At 39.7% G+C, this 23,812-nt stretch overlaps 1 protein-coding gene across 1 annotated transcript; it reads left to right on the top strand.

The window, feature by feature from the left end:
- The first annotated feature begins 2,404 nt into the window (after positions 1–2,404).
- Positions 2,405–23,769, top strand: LOC139389735 (zinc metalloproteinase-disintegrin-like berythractivase). The gene is made up of 22 exons (XM_071136652.1): positions 2,405–2,549; positions 4,816–4,901; positions 7,070–7,146; positions 7,426–7,504; positions 7,604–7,680; positions 9,166–9,349; positions 9,656–9,718; positions 10,542–10,613; positions 14,195–14,364; positions 15,230–15,311; positions 16,458–16,591; positions 16,850–17,027; positions 17,993–18,082; positions 19,289–19,484; positions 19,692–19,797; positions 19,915–20,071; positions 20,223–20,309; positions 20,504–20,597; positions 20,838–20,946; positions 21,129–21,219; positions 21,339–21,428; positions 21,771–23,769. Exons 1-22 carry the CDS (start codon positions 2,492–2,494, stop codon positions 21,798–21,800), a joined length of 2,310 nt encoding a protein of 769 aa, XP_070992753.1. The 5' UTR covers positions 2,405–2,491; the 3' UTR covers positions 21,801–23,769.
- The last annotated feature ends 43 nt before the right edge of the window (positions 23,770–23,812 follow it).

Below are 23,812 nucleotides of genomic sequence, written 5' to 3'. Positions count from 1 at the left end.
TTTGTTTGTATGCCAGTTAGGCTCTACACCAGTTGTAAAGCGGACTAATGTGCTTCATTTTGAGAATTTATTTGGCCACTTTAGGTGTGATACAAAACTTATGGGCTATGGGCTAGGCTACATAAGGTGTGCAACTATGATTTTAAAAAGTTGCACAACAAAAAGCATGGCTGTTTCTTGCCTTAAACTGGACATCATTCAAAAGTGAAAATCTGTCATTCACAACTGACAAGCTAATAATGTCGCCCATCACACTATTCTTGATTTAATCTTGTCTCTACATACACAAAATCATATATATGTGAAATTTGTTTTTATTTTGAATGGACCATTATCATGCAACTGTCTCAAAACAGGAGCAACAGGTAAAAATACATGTCATCTATGCACTTAAATAGCGTAAGGAGGATGCATTTCCCGTGGTTCATTTTAATGCCAGCCAGGTAGGCTATACTCCTGTTGTAAAGAGAAGCAATGTACTTATTATTAGGAAGGTTGAGAAATAAATATAGTTGGCCTAGCCTATATGAAGCTGATGGGAGACTCCTCTTTTTAACAAAGGCCATCACTCTGTTTTCTCACACAATTGCATAGCCTATAGAAATGTTGCACAACATGAGCTGATGAGTCTCATTAAGTGTTTGGTTAGATTTTAGATCACATTTGCATTGATGTCAAGAGTGATTAGAGGGACAATAGAGTGCTGAGCACCAGGCAGTTAGAAAGTTTGGTAGGCTACTAATGACCATCAGAAGCATCAGAGTTTGCAGAAGCCTAATTACTGTGACTAAATGGTCACGTGGAATTTGACTGCCTTCATGACTCGTGACCACCGGAGTAGCGGTAATATGGTCACCGTCACAGCCCTAATCACAGTGCATTTCTTACTGATTGAGCAACCAACATCTTTGTCAATGCAGTGAACAGTGACATAATCCAGAGTGACCCTATTCTCAACCATGACATTCTTGAGATGGGTCCTTCCCAGCTTCCCAGCCAACCGGCCTCAGGGCACCTCATTCTTTCATTGTCAACCATGTATCACAGTGCCACCAGATCATTGAAAAACCACACACTTTAAAATAGGTAGTAGGCCTACATCTAGTGTACCAATGGGGTAGTTTATATCATTAAAGTAGAGAGATGGTCTCATCTGAGAAGAAAGTATGACTTATGTATTTTGCTATTATTAGATCCCCAGGGACGCAGCATACGTTTCTCCCCAGTGTTCTGGAATGGCCTTTGCACTCACTGTACATAGACTTCTTGTTTTCTTTTGTTTTGCTGTATTATTGACTGTTTTGTTTATTCTGTCTGTAACTGTGTTTGTGTCTGTGTTTTTGTATGTGTCGAATTGCTATGCTTTATCTTGGCCAGGTCGCAGTTGCAAATGAGAACTTGTTCTCAACTAGCCTACCTGGTGAAATAAAATACATTTAAAAAAATAATTCTCTAGTGTGAGAGACAGCCTTATTGTCTTCTAAGACCTCAGTATTTTGTGTGTGATCTAAGCATGCGTATGGTGGGTGAGAGAGCCGCTGGGCAGCAAAACTGCTACTGATAGGGTTCAAGTCTTTATTTGACATGGACAATGAATTGTCTCGGCTATATATGAACAGACTGTGACAGAGTGTGACAACGTAGAAAACAGAAGTGAACTGCTTTCTGAAACTCCTAAATAGGAAAATTACAGTGATCATCATCATCATCATCATACAGACCACAAGCTGTTTCAAGCTGACTCATGGGTTTCAGGCAAGCTAAAGGAGAACTAAGTCTTCTAAATAAAAAGCTACAAATAAAAATGTATTAACTTACTGTTACTAATCGCTGTATTGTAATGATAAAGGGAACTGTGGGAACATAGCTTCTACAGAAACTGGTTTAAACTAATTTATTCTCTCTATGAAGATGCACTTCTTTCTAAAAGTGAATTGACAAATATATATTGTTATATATATACTGTTACCATTGTGTGTGTGTGTGTGTGTGTGTGTGTGTGTGTGTGTGTGTGTGTGTGTGTGTGTGTGTGTGTGTGTGTGTGTGTGTGTGTGTGTGTGTGTGTGTGTGTGTGCTGGCATGCGTGTGTATGTTGTTAGGTTGGGAGGTTACAGGAAAAAAGCCAAAGTTATGCAAAAAGAATGTTGTGTAAACACCTTCAACACCATTGGTACCTGGTATTTTCCCTGCATTCTTTCAATTAACCTGGAGTGTGTTTATACAAGTCACTGTGTGCATCCCAAATGTCACTCTATTCCCTCTGTAGAGTACTACATTTGACACTTTATAGGGAACAGGGTGCCATTTGGGACACACACACACACACTGTAGCAAGTTGTGTGTACACTAGCTATTACAATCAGGAAGTGGCTGTGATACTAATAAGGTGTGGCCTGTGGACGGTAGATAACATGACATGAGCATGCAGCCATGTAACCTATAAAGCCCCCAGTCACTCTCTTCTGTTTCAGCAGCTGTCTGCACGTCGACAATGGCACATAAACATATATTGTGGATCTTTACCCTAACTGCTTCACTCAATCTCTCAGGTAAGTCATTGGATACACCCATCTCCACACAATACAATGCCAGGTTAATAACTAAACCCCAGTCAGCCATCTTCTCAGTGCACTTTATTCAGACTACTACAGTGACTGTATATATATTTTCATGGGAGAAAGTAAAACAAGGATTTCTAAAGCGAGGAATAAATATAATATGAGTTGTTTAATACTGAAGCAAAAAATATTTAGATGAAGGGGGGCAAAGAATATCTCTTCTGTATATGTTTTTCTGAGGGAGTGAAATAATGTTTTGATTAAATTGGAAGTCTATGTGAGCTTTCAGATTTCCCCATGGATTTGTTAAGTAACAGAATCCGAAATAGCAGCCAAAGTACAATGCGTGTACAAAACATTAGGATGACATAGACTGACCAGGTGAATCCAGCTGAAAGCTATGATCCCTTATTGATGTCACTTGTTAAATCCACTTTAATCAGTGTATATTTCAGTCGAAACTACTTTTCATCCATTTGTTTCTTTCATGGCTTCTGGAAATACAGAAAGTCATGATGAAGACCTGTGGCACCGACAGAGCACTAGACAGTGCTATCAGTTCTACATAGTATAATAATTACAGTAGTAATTACGGTCAATGAATATGGACAGATAACAGACAAAGAGTACTTTTGTGAAATTGTGTGGCTGAAACTGGACTTTGTACCACAACAATGTCACATTTCTCAGTTCTCTCACTCTCTTTCTCTCTCTCTCTTTCTCCTTACCTGATCAGGTGAGGTGAGTACCTGTAAATACGCTTAGTGATGAAACCTTAACTTAGACTAATTTTCACAACAACTATTGGGAAACATCATTGTAGTAGTGTTAGTAAGTATTGACACACGTAGGGTGCATTTGTTATGCAGATTTTGTTGAAAAACATTTCTTAAATGGAAGCAACCCGAATCAAACGAGGAGGGACCTTCCTGAATTTGTCCAACAGAAACTATCATATTGCTCTGTTTGCTTCCGTTTGGTTCTTAAACGGTAAACAGTTTCCACAATGAATAAATCCGAGGAATGGTTAGAATGAAAACACAGAGATAATTGCATTCTCTGGTAAATTCCCCATGATTGTCTTGGGCATGGCCAGTATTTCAAAACCTTAGCTCTTCCAATAAGTAGAGACATGGAATGAGACTGCCTCATTTGCTCAGTATTGTTTGTTTTAATGTGAACAGTTCGTTGTAAAACATACAATTAAAAAGCCAGCAAATCATGCAAATTCACTTGAAAATACCCAGACGTTTACCAAAAGAATAACCTCATCCCACAGCTATTACGCAAAGGTGGAAGTGACGGGGAAACAAAATGACCAATATAATTACATAATTCCCAATGTTCCTCTGTGGCCCAATCACAAAGCAGTGGATATGTACTGCAATTCAATTGCCATGGTCAAGTACAAATCAAAACAGGCCTGACAGAGAACAAGAAAGGGCATCAAAATAACGAAGCATCTGGATCCATTTGTGTCATACACGAACAAAACATAACACAGAGTATAATTATTGCTGGAATGCTCATAGGAGCAGGAGCTTACAATATGTCCTGTTTCTGTAGAGTGAGGCAGACTGATGTACAAGTACACCCCCTGGACAGGACGCAAGTCTATCGCAGTCTATTATCGTATGCAAGGGTCAAACAGCCTGTGTTCATTGTGTATTTGCGGTATTCATACTGTAGTTTGAAGAAACAATGTGTAAACAATAATGAAATGCATTAAAGTTCCGCACAAAGCCCTCGCTTATTAAAAGATAGGGCCAAGTCAGCAGAAGCTTTCATTACAAGATAGTTGCCGTAGCTCAACCAAAGGTCCAACTATGTTGTTAGTGTACGCAACACATTAATTTGTCATGGTTTGGTAGACACACAAAATGGAATAACCCATACCCATAATTACAGGGTTGGCTGCACAAGGGACTGAGGGGATGAAGTGGCTGGAAGTTGATGAACAACCAGACAATCAAAATGCAATGTTCAGGAGACCAGGAATTTCAATAGAGTAACTTATATAAGGAAAACCGGGATTGTGCTGCAGCAGTTCAAGGGAAAAACACTATACTATACTGCCACCTGACTGTTCCTTACCATTGGACCAGTCAATGCCTGGAGACAAGCAGGTTAACATCATCCTCTCCAGGTTATTATGTTTAGAATAGGTAGGATCAGTGTGGGGATAGACAAAGTGAGTCTATTCTTGAATTTTCTCTCATTTCTATACCACTCCATCTCTCTCTCTATCGCCCCACAGTGAGTCATGGTCCTCTTGAAGGAGTGAACGACTATGAGGTGGTCCGACCCATCAGGCTACATTCTCTGCAGAAAAGAGAAACACAAGTAAGTCTTCTCCTGTTCTTCCTTCCTGCACAGGAGCTGTTTTGATGTGAAATACACACCAATACCAAAATATTATTTGTTAACCTGTTCCACCCCAGTCCTAGACAACAGCCAATAAAATTGCAGGGCGCCAAAAACAAATCAACAGTAATTTCTCAAACATACGAGTATTAGGCACCATTTAAAGATAAAATTATCCTTAATCCAGCCACAGTGTCTGATTAAAAACATTATTTACAGCGAAAGCTCCTCAAACGATTATGTTAGGTCACCACCAAGCCACAGAAAAACCCAGCCATTTTTCCAGCCAAAGAGAGGAGTCACAAAAAGCACAAATAGAGATAAAATTAATCACTAACCTTTGATTATCTTCATCAGATGTCACTCATAGGACTTCATGTTACACAATACAGTATGTTTTGTTCGATAAATTGCATATTTATATCCTAAAATCAAATTTTACATTGGTGTGTTATGTTCAGTTATGCTGTGATTTTGCAGAGCCACATGAATTCACAGAAATACTCATTATAAATGTTGATGAAAATTCAAGTGTTATGCATGGAACTTTAGATACACTTCTCCTTAATGCAACCGCTGTGTCAGATTTCAAAAATACTTTACGGAAAAAGCGTAATCTGAGTACGGCGCTCAGAGCCCAAACCAGCCAAAAGGAATATCCGCCATGTTGCGCAGTCAACATTAGTCAGAAATAGCATTATAAATATTAACTTACCTTTGATGATCTTCATCAGAATGCACTCCCAGGAATTGCAGTTCCACATTAAATGTTTGTTTTGTTCGATAATGTCCATCATTTATGTCCAAATAGCTTATTTTCTTAGGGCGTTTGGTAAACAAATCCAAACGCGCATTCAGGTCTAGTCGGACGAAAAGTTCAAAAAGTTATATTACAGGTCGAAGAAACTTGTCAAGTATAGAATCAATCTTTAGGATGTTTTTATCATAAGTGTTCAATAATGTTCCAACCGGAGAATTCCATTTTCTGTAGAAAAGCAATGGAACAAGAGATACCTCATGTGAACGCACGTGACTGAGAACGAGGCTGCTGCCAGACCCCTTTGTCAAACAGCTCTCATTCGCTCCCACTTCATAGTAGAAGCCTGAAACAACGTTCTAAAGACGGTTGACATCTGGTGGAAGCATTAGGAAGTGCAAAATAACCCATATCCCACTGTGAATTCGATAGGGGCTGAGTTCAAAAACTACAAACTTCAGATTTCCCACTTCCTGTTTGAATTTTATCTCAGGTGTTTGCCTGCTATAGGAGTTCTGTTATACTCACAGACATAATTCAAACAGTTTTAGAAACTTCAGAGTGCTTTCTATCCAATACTAATAATAATATTCATATATTAGCATCTGGGACTGAGTAGGAGGCAGTTTACTCTGGGCACGCTATTCATCCAAAAGTGAAAATGCTGCCCCCTATCCCAAAGAAGTTAATTAACAACTGTGTTTAATGCTTGTAATAAAGTGGTGGAAGACCAACCATGTTAATGTAGTGAGGAGATATTATACTGCATCTAGGGTATCAACTAATCCTAATTCTCTGTAACACTTTGTTTGGATAGTCCATCTGTAGATGCTCTACAAAGTATCTACAGTCTATCAGTAACATTTCAACTAACTATCTACTAACCCTCACCTTAAACTTAACCCTTACCCTAACTGTGACGCCTTGATCTTAGAGAGCCTTTTTATTTATCAATTTGGTTAGGTCAGTGTGTGATTTGGGTGGGCATTCTATGTTTTCTATTTCTTTGTTTTTTGCCGGGTATGGTTCCCAATCAGAGGCAGCTGTCTATCGTTGTCTCTGATTGGGAATCATACTTAGGTAGCCTTTTCCCCATCTGTGTTTGTGGATAATTATTTATTTTCTCTGTGTGTGTTTGTGCGCACCACGATTGCGTCACGGTCGGTTTCTGGTTACCTGTTGTTTTTTTTGTGTGAAAGTTTTGCTTTATTAAAAGATGTGGAATTACATGCATGCTGCGCCTTGGCTCATCTATGACAGGGAGTTTGAAGACCGTGAACGTGACACTAACCCTATCTCTAAACGTCGCAAGCAGTTGCTTATCAACAGATAGTTTGTTGATAGTATAGTAAACTAACCATATAAAGTGTGACCTAATTCTCTCCATCAGTCATCCAGACTGGAAACTCTGAAGTATGCAATGAGAGTGGGTGGGAAAGACATTGAGATGCATCTGGAGAAGAATGGGTATGTACTCTAGCAAAAGCCTCCTTCAATCTTTTTCTCAAATGTTAACCTCTCACACATCAGTAGAATGATCACATGCTTCTTCATTCCCCTTAACAAGAACAGTCAGTATGTAGATAACTGTCTTACCAGTGTAATTTTCAGTTCTCCTTTATAATCACACACTGCATCATTGTCAAGCGTCATTAATGGAATGACACAATTTTGTTTTACCACAGCATGAATTCCTTTGAACATGCCTGATGAAATAATGTAATAACTTTATTTTGGTTCCCTCAGCGAATTACTCACCAACGACTATAGTGAGACTTACTACACTGAGGATGGTACACCAGTCACCTCTACACCTCGGGATGTGGTAAGTGATTATAACAAACCCTTGATAGGTAGCAGGAGGCTGTGTAGAAGTATCTTGATTAGAAGGCCCTTTAACCTTTTAATTAATTATCTTCTCCAGGACCACTGCTACTACCACGGCACCATTGTGAATGACAGTGTGTCAACGGTTAGCATGAGCACCTGCGATGGACTCAGGTAGGCTGCCCGACATCTCTACAGCATACACTACAGGTCAAAAGTTTTAGAACACCTACTCATTCAAGGGTTTTTCTTTATTTTTACTATTTACAATGTTGTAGAATTATAGTGAAGACATAACTATGAAATAACACATGGAATCATGTAGTAACCAAAAAAGTGTTAAACAAATCAAAATATATTTGCCATTCTTCAAATATCCACCCTTTGCCTTGACAGCTTTGCACACTCTTGGCATTCTCTCAAACAGCTTCATTAACAGATGTGCGTTCTTAAAATATAATTTGTGGAATTGATTTACTATTTAATGCGTTTGAGCCAATCAGTTTTGTGACAAGGGAGGGGGGGATTACAGAAGACAGCCCTATTTGGTAAAAGACCAAATCCATATTAATGCAAGAACAGCTACTAAAAAAGAGCAAAGAAACGACATCATTACTTTAAGACATGAAGGTCAGTCAATACGGAACATTTCAAGAATTTAAAACATTTCTTCAAGTGCAGTTGCAAAAACCATCAAGCGCTATGATGAAACTGGCTCTGGCTCTCATGAGAACCACCACAGAAATGGAAGACCCAGAGTTACCTCTGCTACAGAGGATAGGTTCATTAGTTACCAGCCTCAGATACAAATACATTTTTCAGAGTTCAAGTAACAGACACATCTCATCAACTGTTCAGAGTAGACTGTGTGAATCAGGCCTTCATGGCCAAATTGCTGCAAAGAAACCACTACTAAAGGACACCAATAAGAGGAAGAGACTTGCTTGGGCCAAGAAACACGAAACAATGGACATGAGACCAGTAGAAATTTGTCCTTTGGTCTGGAGTCCAACTGGGAGATTTTTGGTTCAAACCGCCGTGTCTTTGTGAGATGTAGTGTGGGTGAACGGATCTCCGCATGTGTTTTTCCCACCGTAAAGAATGGCGGTGTTCTGGTGTGGGAGTGTCACCAGCAAAGCACCATCTGTGAAGTATTCAGAATTCAAGGCACACTTAACCAGCATGGCTACGATACGCCATCCCATCTGGTATGGGCTTAGTGAGACATTTGTTTTTCAACATCTCAACCAAATTGAGATGGTTTGGGATGAGTCGGACCACAGAGTGAAGGAAAAGCAGCCAACAAGTGCTCAGCATATGTGGGAACTCCTTCAAGACTGTTGGAAAAGCATTCCAGATGAAGCTGGTTTAGAGAATGCCTAGAGTGCGCAAAGCTGTCATCTTGGCGAAGGGAGGCAACTTTGAACAATCTCAAATTTAAAATATATTTTGATTTGTTTGACACTTGTTTGGTTACTACATGATTCCATATGTTTTATTTAATAGTTTTGATGTATTTCTATAATGTAGAAAATAGTAAAAATAAAGAAAAACCATTGAATAAGTAGGTGTTCTAAAACTTTTGACCAGTAGTGTAAGTCCACAGTGAAACATTATTTTATACCCCAAATCAGTTGTCATGTCTGTTTTTTATTTTAGGGGATATTTTAGAACAGCCGCCCAAAGGTACCTGATTGAGCCTCTGTCAGGGGGGGATGATGGCGATCACGCAGTGCTGAAATACGAGGACCAGAGCTCCAAGCCTGTGATGTGTGGAGTCACCAACACTAGCTGGAATGCAGACTACCCTCCCATAACTAGCAAGAGCCGCTCTCGTGGCTCAGTAAGACATACAATATATTAGAAATTTCCCAATTTAAATATGGTCTGTGGTATCTCACATCAAAACAGAAATAGCAGAACAGGAAATGATGTGTCTACTGAAGCCCATTGATAGCTGAAATGTCAACCTTTTTAACTTTGAAACATTGAGTTTTTAATGGTAAGCGTGGGTTGCGCCTTTTTCTTTTCAATAATGATCACATTTTTGGGATTGCACCTCAACTCAAGTTGGATGAGCACACTCCACTTCTTTCCTAAAAATAAATTAACCATATATATATTACAACAATGGTTTCCTGTTTATTAGGGTCCATCTCTACTTCAACAGCAAAAGTATGTTGAGCTCGTCCTTGTTGCAGACAACCGTGAGGTAAGAACCTGCAGACAAATATGTCAGAAACGCAAGTCCCACCTTTACCAGAATCAACACAATACACTTGAACATTTCATACTTCAATATCTCATTAACATTATTTAATTTGGCCATTACTTGACCTAATTATATTTAGATCAAACCAACCTATATCTATAATAAACACAACATGTAATGTGTTAGTCCCATGTTTCATGAGCTGAAGTAAAAGATCCCAACTTTGAACAATCTCAAATTTAAAATATATTTTGATTTGTTTGACACTTGTTTGGTTACTACATGATTCCATATGTTTTATTTAATAGTTTTGATGTATTTCTATAATGTAGAAAATAGTAAAAATAAAGAAAAACCATTGAATAAGTAGGTGTTCTAAAACTTTTGACCAGTAGTGTAAGTCCACAGTGAAACATTATTTTATACCCCAAATCAGTTGTCATGTCTGTTTTTTATTTTAGGGGATATTTCAGAACAGCCGCCCAAATACACTTGAACATTTCATACTTCAATATCTCATTAACATTATTTAATTTGGCCATTACTTGACCTAATTATATTTAGATCAAACCAACCTATACCAACCTATATCTATAATAAACACAACATGTAATGTGTTAGTCCCATGTTTCATGAGCTGAAGTAAAAGATCCCATTTCAATTTACTGATTTCCATAAATTAACTTAAAATCTTATTGTGGCAAATTGCATTTATATTTTTGTTTAGTATACCGTATCTAATGAGTCAGTAGTGAGTAATGTATTGTGAAACAGGATCTCCACTGTTCTCTTGTGAGTGTACTAAAACATGATGCTATTTCAGTACAAGAACATGAAAAGTAACCTCAGAGAGCTGCGTAAGAGGATATTTGAAGTGGTCAACTTTGTCAACATGGTGAGTCAGTCACTGCAAGGTGGCAGTATTAGCAAACTGCCAGTAAATCCTGTATAAGATCCCCAACAGGACCGACAGTAGGTGCTTTTAGCAACATAGGTCTATTTACATACTCTAGAGTTGCTTTCAATTGTATTGAGTACCACAAACAGTCCATGGGAAGTCAGAGGTTAAATGCAATTCCAACTTACTGTGCCAGGGGGGGGGGAACAGCGCAGGAAGGTTGGTCATTATGATGGGGGGAATTTGAGACTAAATATCTAAAGGACCATATTGAACAGGCTTTCCAAACGTGGATCTGTTGTACACCCACTTTCTCTCCGGTTTACCTCATGCCAAAATAAGTTACCCACAAGTTTAATATTTTATTCAACAAATGGCACATGTGCAGGACTTGCTTTGACGTGAGGTAAAGCACAGAGAAAATGGGTCTACAACAGATCCACGTTTGGAAAGTCTGTTTAATAATGTTATATTTTTTTAGACCAACCCATTCTGCCCACCGGCACATTAAGTTGAAATGGAATTGTATTTATCTTCTGGCTTCCCTCTGACTGTTTTTTTTGCAACCCAATACAATTCAAAGCAACACTGTTGCATGTAAATAGACCTGCGTCGCTAAAAGCACCTAGACAGGAGGAGCATGTCCCTGCTGTCTGGTCACCCAACACCTCCGGGTTAACATTTCTCACCTTTTTGTCTGACGCCTCTGCGTGTACAGTACTTGTTTTCTTCTCTGCCTTGTGAAGGTCATTCAACTGAAACCTCACTATATTTTAACCCATCAGTCGTGAGACTCCAGCAAAAACGCTGATTTATTTAGCTGACCTTCATTTATCTGCATGTCCAGCCCCTATTTTTAAATCATATCAAATACAATTTGATTTGTCATATTCCGTGAAATGCATACTTACAAGCCTTTAACCAACGATGCAGTTCAAGAAATAGACTTAAGAAAATATTTACCTAATAAACTAGTGATTTAAAAAAAAGTAACACAAGAAAATTGCATAACAATGAACCGGTACCGAGTCAGTGTGCGGGGGTACAGGTTAGTTGAGGTAATTTGTATAGTGACTATGCATACAGCTGAAGTCTGAAGTGTCCATACACTTAGCTTGGAGTCATTATTAACTCGTTTTTCAACCACTCCACAAATTTTTTGTAAACAAACTATAGTTTTGGCAAGTTGGTTAGGACATCTATCAGAAGTTTACATACGCAAAGTTGACTGCATAAACAGCTTGGCAAATTCCAGAAAATTATGTCATGGCTTTAGAAGCTTCTGATAGGCTAATTGACATCATTTGAGTCAATTGGAGGTGTACCTGTGGATGTATTTCAAGGCCTACCTTCAAACTCAGTGCCTCCTTGCTTGACATCATGGGGAAATCAAAAGAAATCAGCCAAGACCTCAGAAAAATAAATTGTAGGCCTCCACAACTGATTCATCCTTGGGAGCAATTTCCAAACGCCTGAAGGTACCACATTCATCTGTACAAACAATAGTATGCAAGTATAAACACCATGGGACCACGCAGCCATCATACCGCTGAGGAGAAAGAAGCATTCTGTCTCCTAGAGATGAATGTACTTTGGTGCGAAAAGTGCAAATTAATCCCAGAACAGCAAAGGACCTTGTGAAGATGCTGGAGGAAACCGGTACAAACGTTTCTATATACACAGTAAAACGAGTCCTATATCGACAACCTGAAAGGCCGCTCAGCAAGGAAGAAGCCACTGCTCCAAAACCGCCATTAAAAAATCCAGACTACGGTTTGCAACTGCACATGGGGATAAAGATCATACTTTTTGGAGAAATGTCCTCTGGTCTGATGAAGCAAAAATATAACTTTTTGGCCATAATGACCATCATTATGTTTGGAGGAAAAAGGAGGCTTGCAAGCCAAAGAACACCATCCCAAACATGAAGCACAGGGGTGGCAGCATCATGTTGTGGGGGTGCTTTGCTGCAGGAGGGACTGGTGCACTTCACAAAATAGATGGCATCATGAGGTAGGAAAATTGTTGATATATTGAAGCAACATCTCAAGACATCAGTCAGGAAGTTAAAGCTTAGTTGCAAATGGGTCTTCCAAATGGACAATGACCCCAAGCCTACCTTCCAAAGTTGTGAAAAATGTCTTAAGGACAACAAAGTCAAGGTATTGGAGTGGCCATCACAAAGCCCTGACCTGAATTAGTGGGCAGAACTGAAAAAGCGTGTGCGAGCAAGGAGGCCTACAAACCTGACTCGGTTACACCAGCTCTGTCAGGAGGAATGGGCCAAAATTCACCCAACTTATTGTGGGAAGCTTGTGGAAGGCTACCCAAAACGTTTGACCCAAGTTAAACAATTTAAAGGCAATACACTCAATTAGTATTTGGTAGCATGTAAACTTCTGACCCACTGGGAATGTGATGAAAGAAATAAACGCTGAACTAAATCATTCTCTCTATTATTATTCTGACATTTCACATTCTTAAAATAAAGTGGTGATCCTAACTGACCTAAGACAATTTTTACAAGGGTTAAATGTCAGGAATTGTGAAACTGAGTTTAAATGTATGTGAACTTCCGACTTCAACTGTAGATAATAAACAGCGACTGTTCAGCAGTCTTATGGATTGGGTGTAGAAGCTGTTAAGGAGCCTTTTGGTCCTAGACCTGGAGCTCCTGTACCGCTTGCTGTGTGGTAGCAGAGAGAACAGTCTTACTAAGGTGGCTGGAGTCTTTGGCAATTTTTAGGGCCAGTGATGTACTGGGCCGTACGCATTAACACTGTAGCGCCTTAAGGTCAGATGCCGAGTAGTTGCCTTACCAGGCGGCGATGCAACCTTTCCGGATGCTCTCGGTGGTGCACAATTAAGTGTTTTAACATTTTCTTTTCAGGACAACCAAGTAGAAAACAAAACAATTTGACAAACAATTGCATTCAAGTTTTTATGACATGTCAAAAATAGTCAGCCAAAGCAAAAAATGTAGTAAGTCATTGAAAATAAATTGTTTGCTCAGTGGGAAATGAATATCCAACTAGTCAATGACCGCAACTGTGAGTATATTACAGTATGATTTTCTATATAGAGCAACACCTTTGTTGCTTGTGAGTGTCATAGAGCAAAACATGTTCATGTGAGTCTGATTTTCCTAGATATACTTTAATATTTTGTAGTTTAAACTAAAGCTAAAAAAAAAAATAGTAAAAAGTGCTGAGCCATACCACCTTATCTCACAAACACCGCTCTAGCTCAGCCCCTGTTAATCGCACAGACTCATTGATTGCAGAAATAGGCTAATCCAATTGTATAACCCAGAAGTCTGTAGCTCAAACACAGCGTTTTTATAGGGTTAGAAGGCATCATGGTGGGACTGTAGAAGTTAATTGTTATCCAATGAACTGTTAAGGCCGGTTTCCAGGACACAGATTAAGCCTAGACAAAGGACAAAAAGGTTCTCTGTTGGGTTTACTTTTCTACATTTTGTTTTAGTCCAGGACTATTCCTAATCTGTGTCTGTGTAAAATACTCCTGCTTGTTTTAATGGGGAGTCTCACCTCACCATGCAATTAATCTGCCTGCAGGTATACAAGCCCCTCAACACCTTCATTGCCTTGGTTGGTCTGGAGGTGTGGACAGACAATGATAAGATATCAGTGACCGCCCCTGCTGGTGCCACCCTGGATGCCTTTACCAAGTGGAGGAACAGCGACCTGGTCAACACCAAGCGTCATGACAACGCACATCTCATCAGGTAGGTCACGACGTACACAACTTATTAGGAAGGCCCCAACGCACACTTCATCAGGTAGGCCTGGACACACCTTCAAGTGGGCTACAATGCACACTTCATCAGATACAACGCACACTTAATCCGCTAACTAAAATAAATGTAATTGTTCATCTAAAGTGCCTCACCTCTATCTCTGACTCTCTGATTAAACACATCTGTGAGGGTCTCAAGGTTTGATTTGAGTACAAGATAAACAGGATTTTAAACTGGGTGGATTGAGCCCTGAATGCTGATTGGCTGACAGCTGTGGTATATCAGAACCTGTATTTTTACTGCTCTAAATATATCGGGAACCAGTTTATAATAGTTATAACACACCTCGGTTTTGTAGTATAAGGCCGATATACCACGGCTAAGGGCTGTATCCAGGCACTCTGTTGCGTCTCGCTTAAGAACGGCCCTTAGCCGTGGTATATTGGCCATATACCACACCCCCTCGTGCCTTATTGCTTAAATATAACACATCAGAGGCAGATAACACAAGAGCGCATTCCGGAAGTCCTCCAATGACTTGACTCCAACAAGATCACCGGGAGAGATTAGCCATTGAAGTTGGATGTCACACCCAGTTGACTACATTAAAATGGTGGAAGACTTTTGGACACTAGAGGCCTCTATCATTCTCTATTGGTGTGCTTGTCAGACAGCTAAATAGGGTCAGGTGACAGTCAGCTGATGGGTCACCTGATAAGGAGGCCATCTTGGTTTGGAACATTATTATTGATAGACCCACATTTAAGAATTCATAACATGAGTATGTGACATGTCTGGGTACTTGAGAGATATATATGTGGGGTTCATATGTTTCTTGTTCCCTGTGTTTCAGTGGCATTGACTTTGAGGGCTCGACGGTGGGTCTGGCCTTCATTGGGACTCTATGTTCAGATCATTCAGTTGGGATTGTGCAGGTAAAGTACATTTCATTAGATCTAGGCTGTGGTTCAAACTCATAAAAGACACCCTCGCCTTATGCCCTTAGGGGAATCCCCGTCGCCATCTTGGACGGTCCAAATGATTAGCCAAGCAAGGGATGTTTGCAACGTAAGCCCCTCAGCCCTTGTTTTTAGTCAAGGTTACAAGTGTACAATTATACTCACTCCGGGGCCTGAAACTCCCCATAATTCAATTTGCGACGATTGTACATCCGCCAAGAAAAGTCCACAAACTTAAACTTCAATGGAGAAATCAACGTACAAGTAAAAACGAATGCAAATAAGTTAGAAATTGTGCTACTGATACACATGATGGCACAAATGTGTCTTTTAGAAATAAAACATTTTCCTTTTGAAGTTCCAGCTAGGCAGGCTAACATTAGTTAGCTAATTAATTTGCTAGCTATCATACAGTGTGTGTATATTAATAATTATATATTTAATATAAGTGCACTCATAATTGACTGTACCGCATATAAAGCACCCACAAGCTACCGGTGGCTGAAAACACAAGTGATGAATTTCCGGCCAAGGGTGGTCCATTTAAAAATAATTCCTTTCTCCCTTGGCCTGCAAGTGTATACTCGTCAGACGCCCTCAGAAGTGTCCATTTAATTTGAGGGCTGAGGGTATAGGGTGTGTCTGGACCGTATCCCTACATTTGCCTACACGATGAGCTGCCATTATTTGAATGTGGTAATAGTACTGTATTTGCTTGAGGTATTTCAACTAAATGTTGCTTCATGTGGTATTGCAATAAGCGGACAACAGAGATTTTACCAAGTTTCCAAGAAGTGACGTTTCCAAAGAGATTGTGTGTTGAATTGCAAGATTACTCGTTTTAGAAATACGTATGTGAAATGCAAAAAACAAATTGTGTGAATGGAGGAAGTAATAACTTCAAATGGTAAATTAGCCAATGAACCAACATGTAGATAATCTCAAAAAGGAAGATCAATTGTAGTGCACTTTAATAGTTAAACAGTAACTCATACTCTATAGCAATGTAATCACTAACCAATGCATCAATGTCAGTTTCACTGATATAAAATCTATTTTACAAGAGAAATTTGGTCCAACACATTCAGGTTTACTGAATGTTAACTATGTGTTTTACTACAGGATCACAACCCCAGGGCCATTGCTGTAGGGGCCACATTGGCCCACGAGATGGGCCACAACCTGGGCATGAACCACGATGACTCCAGTGCCTGTACTTGTTCTGGGAATAGTTGTATAATGGCTGGGGCCCTCAGGTAAGGACTGTTTTGAGATATGATCTTGTGACTAGATTGGAATGGTGTCAATGATAAACCATCTGAATGATTATGTTGTACGAGGAAGAGGAAACCTCTAAAGAACACTTACAGGCCTTGTTCTCTGCCATAACACACAGCAGCCATATTGCAAAAACATTTACATGGAACATAGCTCATGAGATTGTGTAGCAAGAGCACAGTGGTGTTTTATTAAATGAAAACAGCCTATTTGGGTAACTAAAGTGTTTATTTCAGCTGGGATATCCCAAAGTCATTCAGTAGCTGCAGTAGCATAAGCTATGAACAGTTTCTGAATAATCGTAACCCTGAGTGTCTGCTGGACAAGCCAGACTACCGGAATGTGGAATCAACCCCAGTGTGTGGCAATGGCTTCATGGAGACAGGAGAGCAGTGTGATTGTGGCTCTCTGGAGGTAAATGAACCTTTCATTTACATTCCTTACACCACCTTTTTTGTATATTTTCTCCCATTATCCTAGATCAGCAATGCACCATTCAAATCATACAAAAGTAATCTGGTTCTCATGAAGTTAATACAAGGATGTCAAGTGATTACAATATATAATTATTCAAAGCTATCTTTTACTAAAATGTTAACTTTTACATTTGATCAGATGCGGTCAAAGATTAGAGTACATTTATTTTTCAACCATACCAGATAAAGACAATCACTTCTGGGAACAAGATTTACGCTTTGTCTGCTCTTGTCTGCTTTCCTTGGCTAGGGGTAAACATAAGGAATGTATATGACATGCGCAGACCTTTCCCGATAACTGAGGTATCTCCTCCACCGCCCACCTCAGAAAACCTGTGTTTGGGACATTTCTTTTCAAATGAGTGACATGGCAGTAATGTAATGTAATGTAATGATGTGATTCAAATGGATAAAATTCAACATGCTTCACATGTTTGTGCATTGTACGTCCATGCACAGTATGATAGCCATACCTATATGACCTATATGATAAGCAGGCATAAGAAACTTTGATTATATTTATCCAGTTTACGTTCAAGTCAGAGTTGGAGTTCAGTAGAGTGGTTTAGTCAAGTCAATCTGTCGAGACCTGTTAGTCAGGCTTATAAGACACTATCTTATGTCCCTGTCTTGCTGAACCACTTCTCTTGCCAAGTCTTGTTTGCTTCAGAGGCCTGTAATTCCAGTTTCTCTTGATAGCCTACTACAGTACAATGTTTGTCTTAGTTAGTGTATGTCTTAGTGTGGTGTAATACACTAAGGGGTAAATATGTAGTGTAAAACCACAATATGTAGTGGAAGTATACACAGAGGCTTGACTATTTTGAGATGCAGTATTTACATACTGGTCTCATTAAGCCATTTTGATAATGATTTAAAGACATGTACTGTTTGCTGTTATAGGAGTGTACAAACCCATGCTGTAATGCCACCAGCTGCACACTGACTAAGGGCTCAGAGTGTGCTGCAGGAGCGTGCTGTGACAACTGTAAGGTGAGAGCAATGGTGTAAAGTATTTAAGTAAAAATACTTAAAAGTAGTACTTAAGTTGTTTTTTGGGCTATCTGTACTTTAATTTTCTATTTTTTTTTTACAATTTTTACTTCACTATATTCCTAAAGAAAATGATGTACTTTTTACTCAATACATTTTCCCTGACACCCAAAAAAAGTACTCGTTGCACTTTGTATGCTTCCTAGGACAGAAATGGTATAAATCCACTTATCAAGAGAACATCCCTGGTCATCCATACTTCCTCTGATCTGATGGACTCACTAAACACATGCTTCGTTTGTAAATTATGTTTAAGTTTCAGCACGTGCCCCTGGCTATCTGGACTGCGTAATATAAGGAATTTTAAATTATTTGTACTTGTTGTTTGATACTTAAGTATATTTTAGCAATTACATATACTTTTGATACTTAAGTATAGTTAAAACTAAATACGTTTAGTCTTTTGCTCAAGAAGAATTTTACTGGGTTACTTTCACTTGAGTCATTTTCTGTTAAGGTATCTTTACTTTTACACAAATAGGACAATTGAGTACTTTTTCCACCACTGGGTGAGAGCAGACCACAGTTCAACCATGCCTCTGCTCTGGGAAGATCTCAATTGCATACTCCTCTCTCCTCATCTTCTTAAACCCATTGGATGAGTAAGCCAGAAGTCCCTCCCCTCTGACCTTCTCCTCCAGTGGGTTTTGAGAAAGAGACAAGGAGTTTGCAATTGAAATCTTCCCTCTGTCCACTCTACTTCCTTCTGTGTTCCTTTGATACAAAAGCCCTCTTGTGGACATGCAGCAGACCGCACAACTATGTCAGATTGTTTGACTCAAATGTATAAGTAAATTAAAGACATTTGACTTTCACTCTCATTTGATGAAACTTATTAGTAAAGGAATTACTGTAAGGATAATATTTTTCATAGCATCACAATAATAAAAATGCTATAGTCTTGGATACGTATTGTTAAGAACTTGTCTGGCAAAAGCAGCTTGCTGTGTCCCAAGTGGGTCTGCGTGTCAGACAGGCTAGTTCTGAACTTCTATTTCAGCAAACGGAGTAGATTCAGAGTGCAATTGCAGCATGACACGTCTTTCACCAAGCTTATAGACTATCTTGCCATACTCATGGCAGTCGGCTGCGGGAAGACGATCACGCTAGTGATACGAAACATGGCAACAACAACTCTCTCCACAGATATTGTCCTCGTCCAGAGAGTGCAGAATGAAGCATGATGACTGTGACTTGCCAGAATACTGCACAGGGAAATCAGCCGACTGTCCCGAGGACGTCTTCACTGTCAATGGGATTCCCTGTGATGGAGGACGTGGGTACTGCAACAACGGCCAGTGTCCACAGCACCACGCCCAGTGTGTGAAAATGTATGGACCATGTAAGTGAAAGCATTTCCTTCCGTCTCAACAACACTGATGCATCTTTCATCTGTTTAGGTGATGTAGGTAGCGCTTCTGGTTCCTATTCTCACACAGCAACCTGTCATTTTCCATCTGTAGTGTATTAGTATGAACAGAGGACACACATGGTAGCTTCACTACTACTCTAACGCATTGTGTAACATTGGGCGTTATCCCCTCCTTAGCTGCTGAAACCGCCAGAACGTTCTGCTATGAGCAGAACACCAGAGGACTGTACTACGCCTACTGTAAACGGCCTTCAAAGGACCAGTACATCCCCTGTCAGAGACAGTGAGTCCCGACAAGCAATACCATGCTATTTTAATAGACCGTTTTTCCTACTCAAATTATAGTGTTCGTTACTGAAGCAGTGTATCACTGATATGATATCCCCGTTCTCCTCTGTAGAGATGTGCAGTGTGGGAAACTCTTCTGCAAGAACGGTAATGACAACCCCAACTATGGTCGCATGGTGAAATTCTCAGACTGCAAAGCCTCATTCTACGATGATCACACCAGTGATTTTGGACAGGTGGACACTGGGACCAAGTGTAATGATGGAAAGGTGTAGTGATTATTTTTTGGGGGGCTTTTCCCAACGATGCTTCTGTACCACTAGCTGTGTTTTTGGGGAATTAAATGAGACGTCAGATTTAATGTGGTGAGTGTTATTTTATCTTAACCCTTGTTCCCATTTCCCCATCTTCTATTCCAAGGTGTGCAGCCAGAATGAATGTGTGGATTTTGAGACGGCCTACGGACCTAGAGTCACCAACTGCTCAGCACTATGTAAAGGACATGCTGTGAGTACAGTGCTTCAAGCGGCCCCTGTCTCTGGTATTTGTGAGCTTGAGGATGACTTCCTTGGCTCTTATAAGGAACATAGGCCATTGGCAAATGTCCTCCGTTTCACTCGGATTGGGGCAGATCTTTCCAAAATAGAATTGTAGAAAATCCATTATAATAATGTGTGTGTTTCTGTGTTGTGCCACTACAGGTGTGTAATCACAAAATGGAGTGCCAGTGTGAGCCAGGATGGTTACTTCCCGGCTGTGATGCAAAGGATGAAAGTTTCACAGGTCTCTCCAGAGGTAGGCCCTTTAGACCTTGCTAAGGACATCCAGAAAATATATTTAAAAAAAACCATGGTTTCAGTGGTTAAAAGGGATAATACTTTCCATGTCAATACAATGTTACTAGAGTGTTAGTGTTTTACTACACAGGTGTTTGAACATCTTCATGTAAAGTGTTGCCAAAAGATTTGGTCTGTGCTTTCATGTATTCAGCTCATAGACCTTGCCATAACGGTCTCCCTCTCTGTGTGATTGTAGAAGGACTGATTGCCATTGTAGTGACAGTCACTCTGCTGCTCCTGGCTGCTATTGCTGGGGTAGTGGCTGTGTTCCTTAAGAAGAGACAACAGTCCCCCACTCTCCCTAGGTGAGTACACTAGGTGGACCGTATATAAAGACTTCACTGCAACAAGATGACCCTTCTGATGAATTTAAATATACTCTCTTACAAGGGAGACCTGGCAATTGAGGTCTTCTGAACTTAATGGGACTTCCAGAATAAAAACAGGTTAAATTAATACAAAATGTCACTGTCTGCTCATCCACCAGCTACCATACCCAGCAGAAAACCTATAAAGGGTACAACGACCACAATAACAAACTGCCAATCCCCAGCCAAAACAACACTATGCCACAACAGGTAACAGTACCTTTTGATTTATAGAGTATCATCTCAATGTAGGGTTTGGTTGGCATCATTATTGTGTTCATGAACTGGACTTGTGCCTATTAGCTAATGCATCTCTTTACAATTTCTAGCCCAAGCGACCAAAGGATGCTCCGCCCCCACCCCCTCCTGCTGCAAACCAATCACGAGCCCCAGCCCATGACTTCAGGGCCGTACGACAGGTGATGGTAGAGAATATCAGCATCTAGTTATTATGATGGATACATTCTAAACAAATGCAATGGGCTTAAAAAAAAAGAAATCCATTAGATTTCAATATATACAGTCCCTTCGGAAAGTATTCAGACCACTTGACTTTTTCAACATATTATGTTAGACTTATTCTAAAATGGATTGAATACAAACATTTACTCAGCAATCTATACACAATACCCCATAATGACAAATGTATTAAAAATAAACAGAAATAGCTAATATATAGACAACAATAGTTAAAGAGATAATTAATTAAATGTTCAGACAAAATTTCTGGCTTAAGTTAAACAATGTAATTGATCTTCCAGGCTTTGAGGCCCCCACCCCCACGGGTCTGATGTCACCATCGAGAGGAGAGGAAACAGGAGGATCACACAGACCTTACCAAGACCTCAAATGCAGGGCCGCCAGAGCTGAGTGCAGTTAGTGCATTGAGACCTCACGTCTTTAGGATAGTTTTACAGATACAGTTGAAGTTTACACACACCTTACCCAAATACATTTAAACTCAGTTTTTTACAATTCCTGACATTTAATCCTAGTAAAAATTCCCTGTCTTAGGTCAATTAGGATCACCACTTTATTTTAAGAATGTGAAAAGTCAGAATAATAGTGATTTATTTCAGATTTAATTTTTTTCATCACATTCCCAGTGGGTCAGAAGTTTACATAGTATTTGGTAGCATTGCCTTTAAATTGTTTAACTTGGGTCAAACGTTTCGGGTAGCCTTCCACAATAAGTTGGGTGAATTTTAGCCCTGACCGAACTGGTGTAACTGGGTCAGGTTTGTAGGCCTCCTTGCTTGCACAAGCTTTTTCAGTTCTGCCCACATTTTCTATAGGATTGAGGTCAGGGCTTTGTGATGGCCACTCCAATACCTTTTACTTTGTTGTCCTTAAGCCATTTTGCCACAACTTTGGAAATGTCATTGTCCATTTGGAAGATCCATTTGCGACCAAGATTTAACTTGACTGATTTCTTGAATGTTGATTCAATATATCCACAATTTTCCTACCTCATGATGCCATCTAGTTTAAGTGCACCAGTCCCTCATGCAGCAAAGCACCCCCACAACATGATGCAACCCCCATGCTTCACAGTTGGGATGGTGGTCTTTGACTTGCAAGCCTCCTCCTTTTAGCTCCAAATAGAACAATGGTCATTATGGCCAAACAGTTACATTTTTGTTTAATCAGAACAGAGGACATTTCTCCAAAGAGTTAGATCTTTTTGTCAATGTGCAGTTGCAAACCGTAGTCTGGATTTTTTTTATGGCGGTTTTGGAGCAGTGGCTTCTTCCTTGCTGAGCGGCCTGTCAGGTTGCCGATATTGGACTTGTTTTACTCTGGATATAGATACTTTTGTACCCGTTTCCTCCAGCATCTTCACAAGGTCCTTTTCTGTTCTGGGATTGATTTGCACTCTTCACACCAAAGTACGTTCATCTCTAGGAGACAGAACGCGTCTCCTTCCTCAGCGCTATGACGGCTGCGTGGTCCCATGGTGTTTATACTTGTGTACTCTTTTGTACATATGAACGTGGTACCTTCAGACGTTTGGAAATTGCTCCCAAGGATGAACCAGACTTGTGGAGGACTACAATTTATTTTTCTGAGGTCTTGACTGATTTCTTTTGATGTCCCCATGATGTCAAGCAGAGGCACTGAGATTGAAGGTAGGCTTTGAAATACATCCACAGGTACACCTCCAATTGAAGCTTCTAAAGCCATGACATAATTTCCCAGAATTTTTACAAGTTGTTTAAAGGCACAGTCAACTTCGTGTATAAACTTTTAACCCACTGAAATTGTGGTACAGTGAAATGTCTGTAAACAATTGTTGGAAAAATGACTTGTGTCATGCACCAAGTAGATGTCCTAACCGACTTCACAAAACTACAGTTTGTTAACAAGAAATGTATGGAGTGGTTGAAAAAAGTTTTAATGACTCCAACATAAGTGTATGTTAACTTCTGACTTCAACTGTAGCTACAAATGAGCCATGGACTGAGGAGTCCTCTCTACGAGGAACAGACGTCTTATTGCACTTTTTTGTATTTATTAGCCATATAATTTTATACCTGTGATTTGTCATTTGAGGGAGTGAGTGCACAGTATGTGATATAATATGCAATTTACTGTATACTACATTTGCTCTTGGCTGACTGTATATGCCTGACTTTGATAAAAGCTATTTACAGTTGGCTTACAGTATTCATCAATATTAAATATTACTGAGACAGACATTGCTGACTAATGTATACACATATTCAGTGAGCGAGACCTTTTATCTTATGTATCTTTTCAGTGTAGAACATTCTACATTTTGCATAACCAACTGAGAAATGAC

The sequence above is a fragment of the Oncorhynchus clarkii genome, chromosome 30 (genome assembly GCF_045791955.1).
Source record: "Oncorhynchus clarkii lewisi isolate Uvic-CL-2024 chromosome 30, UVic_Ocla_1.0, whole genome shotgun sequence".
NCBI lineage: Eukaryota > Metazoa > Chordata > Actinopteri > Salmoniformes > Salmonidae > Oncorhynchus > Oncorhynchus clarkii.
This window is presented reverse-complemented; position numbering and strand designations above follow the sequence as displayed.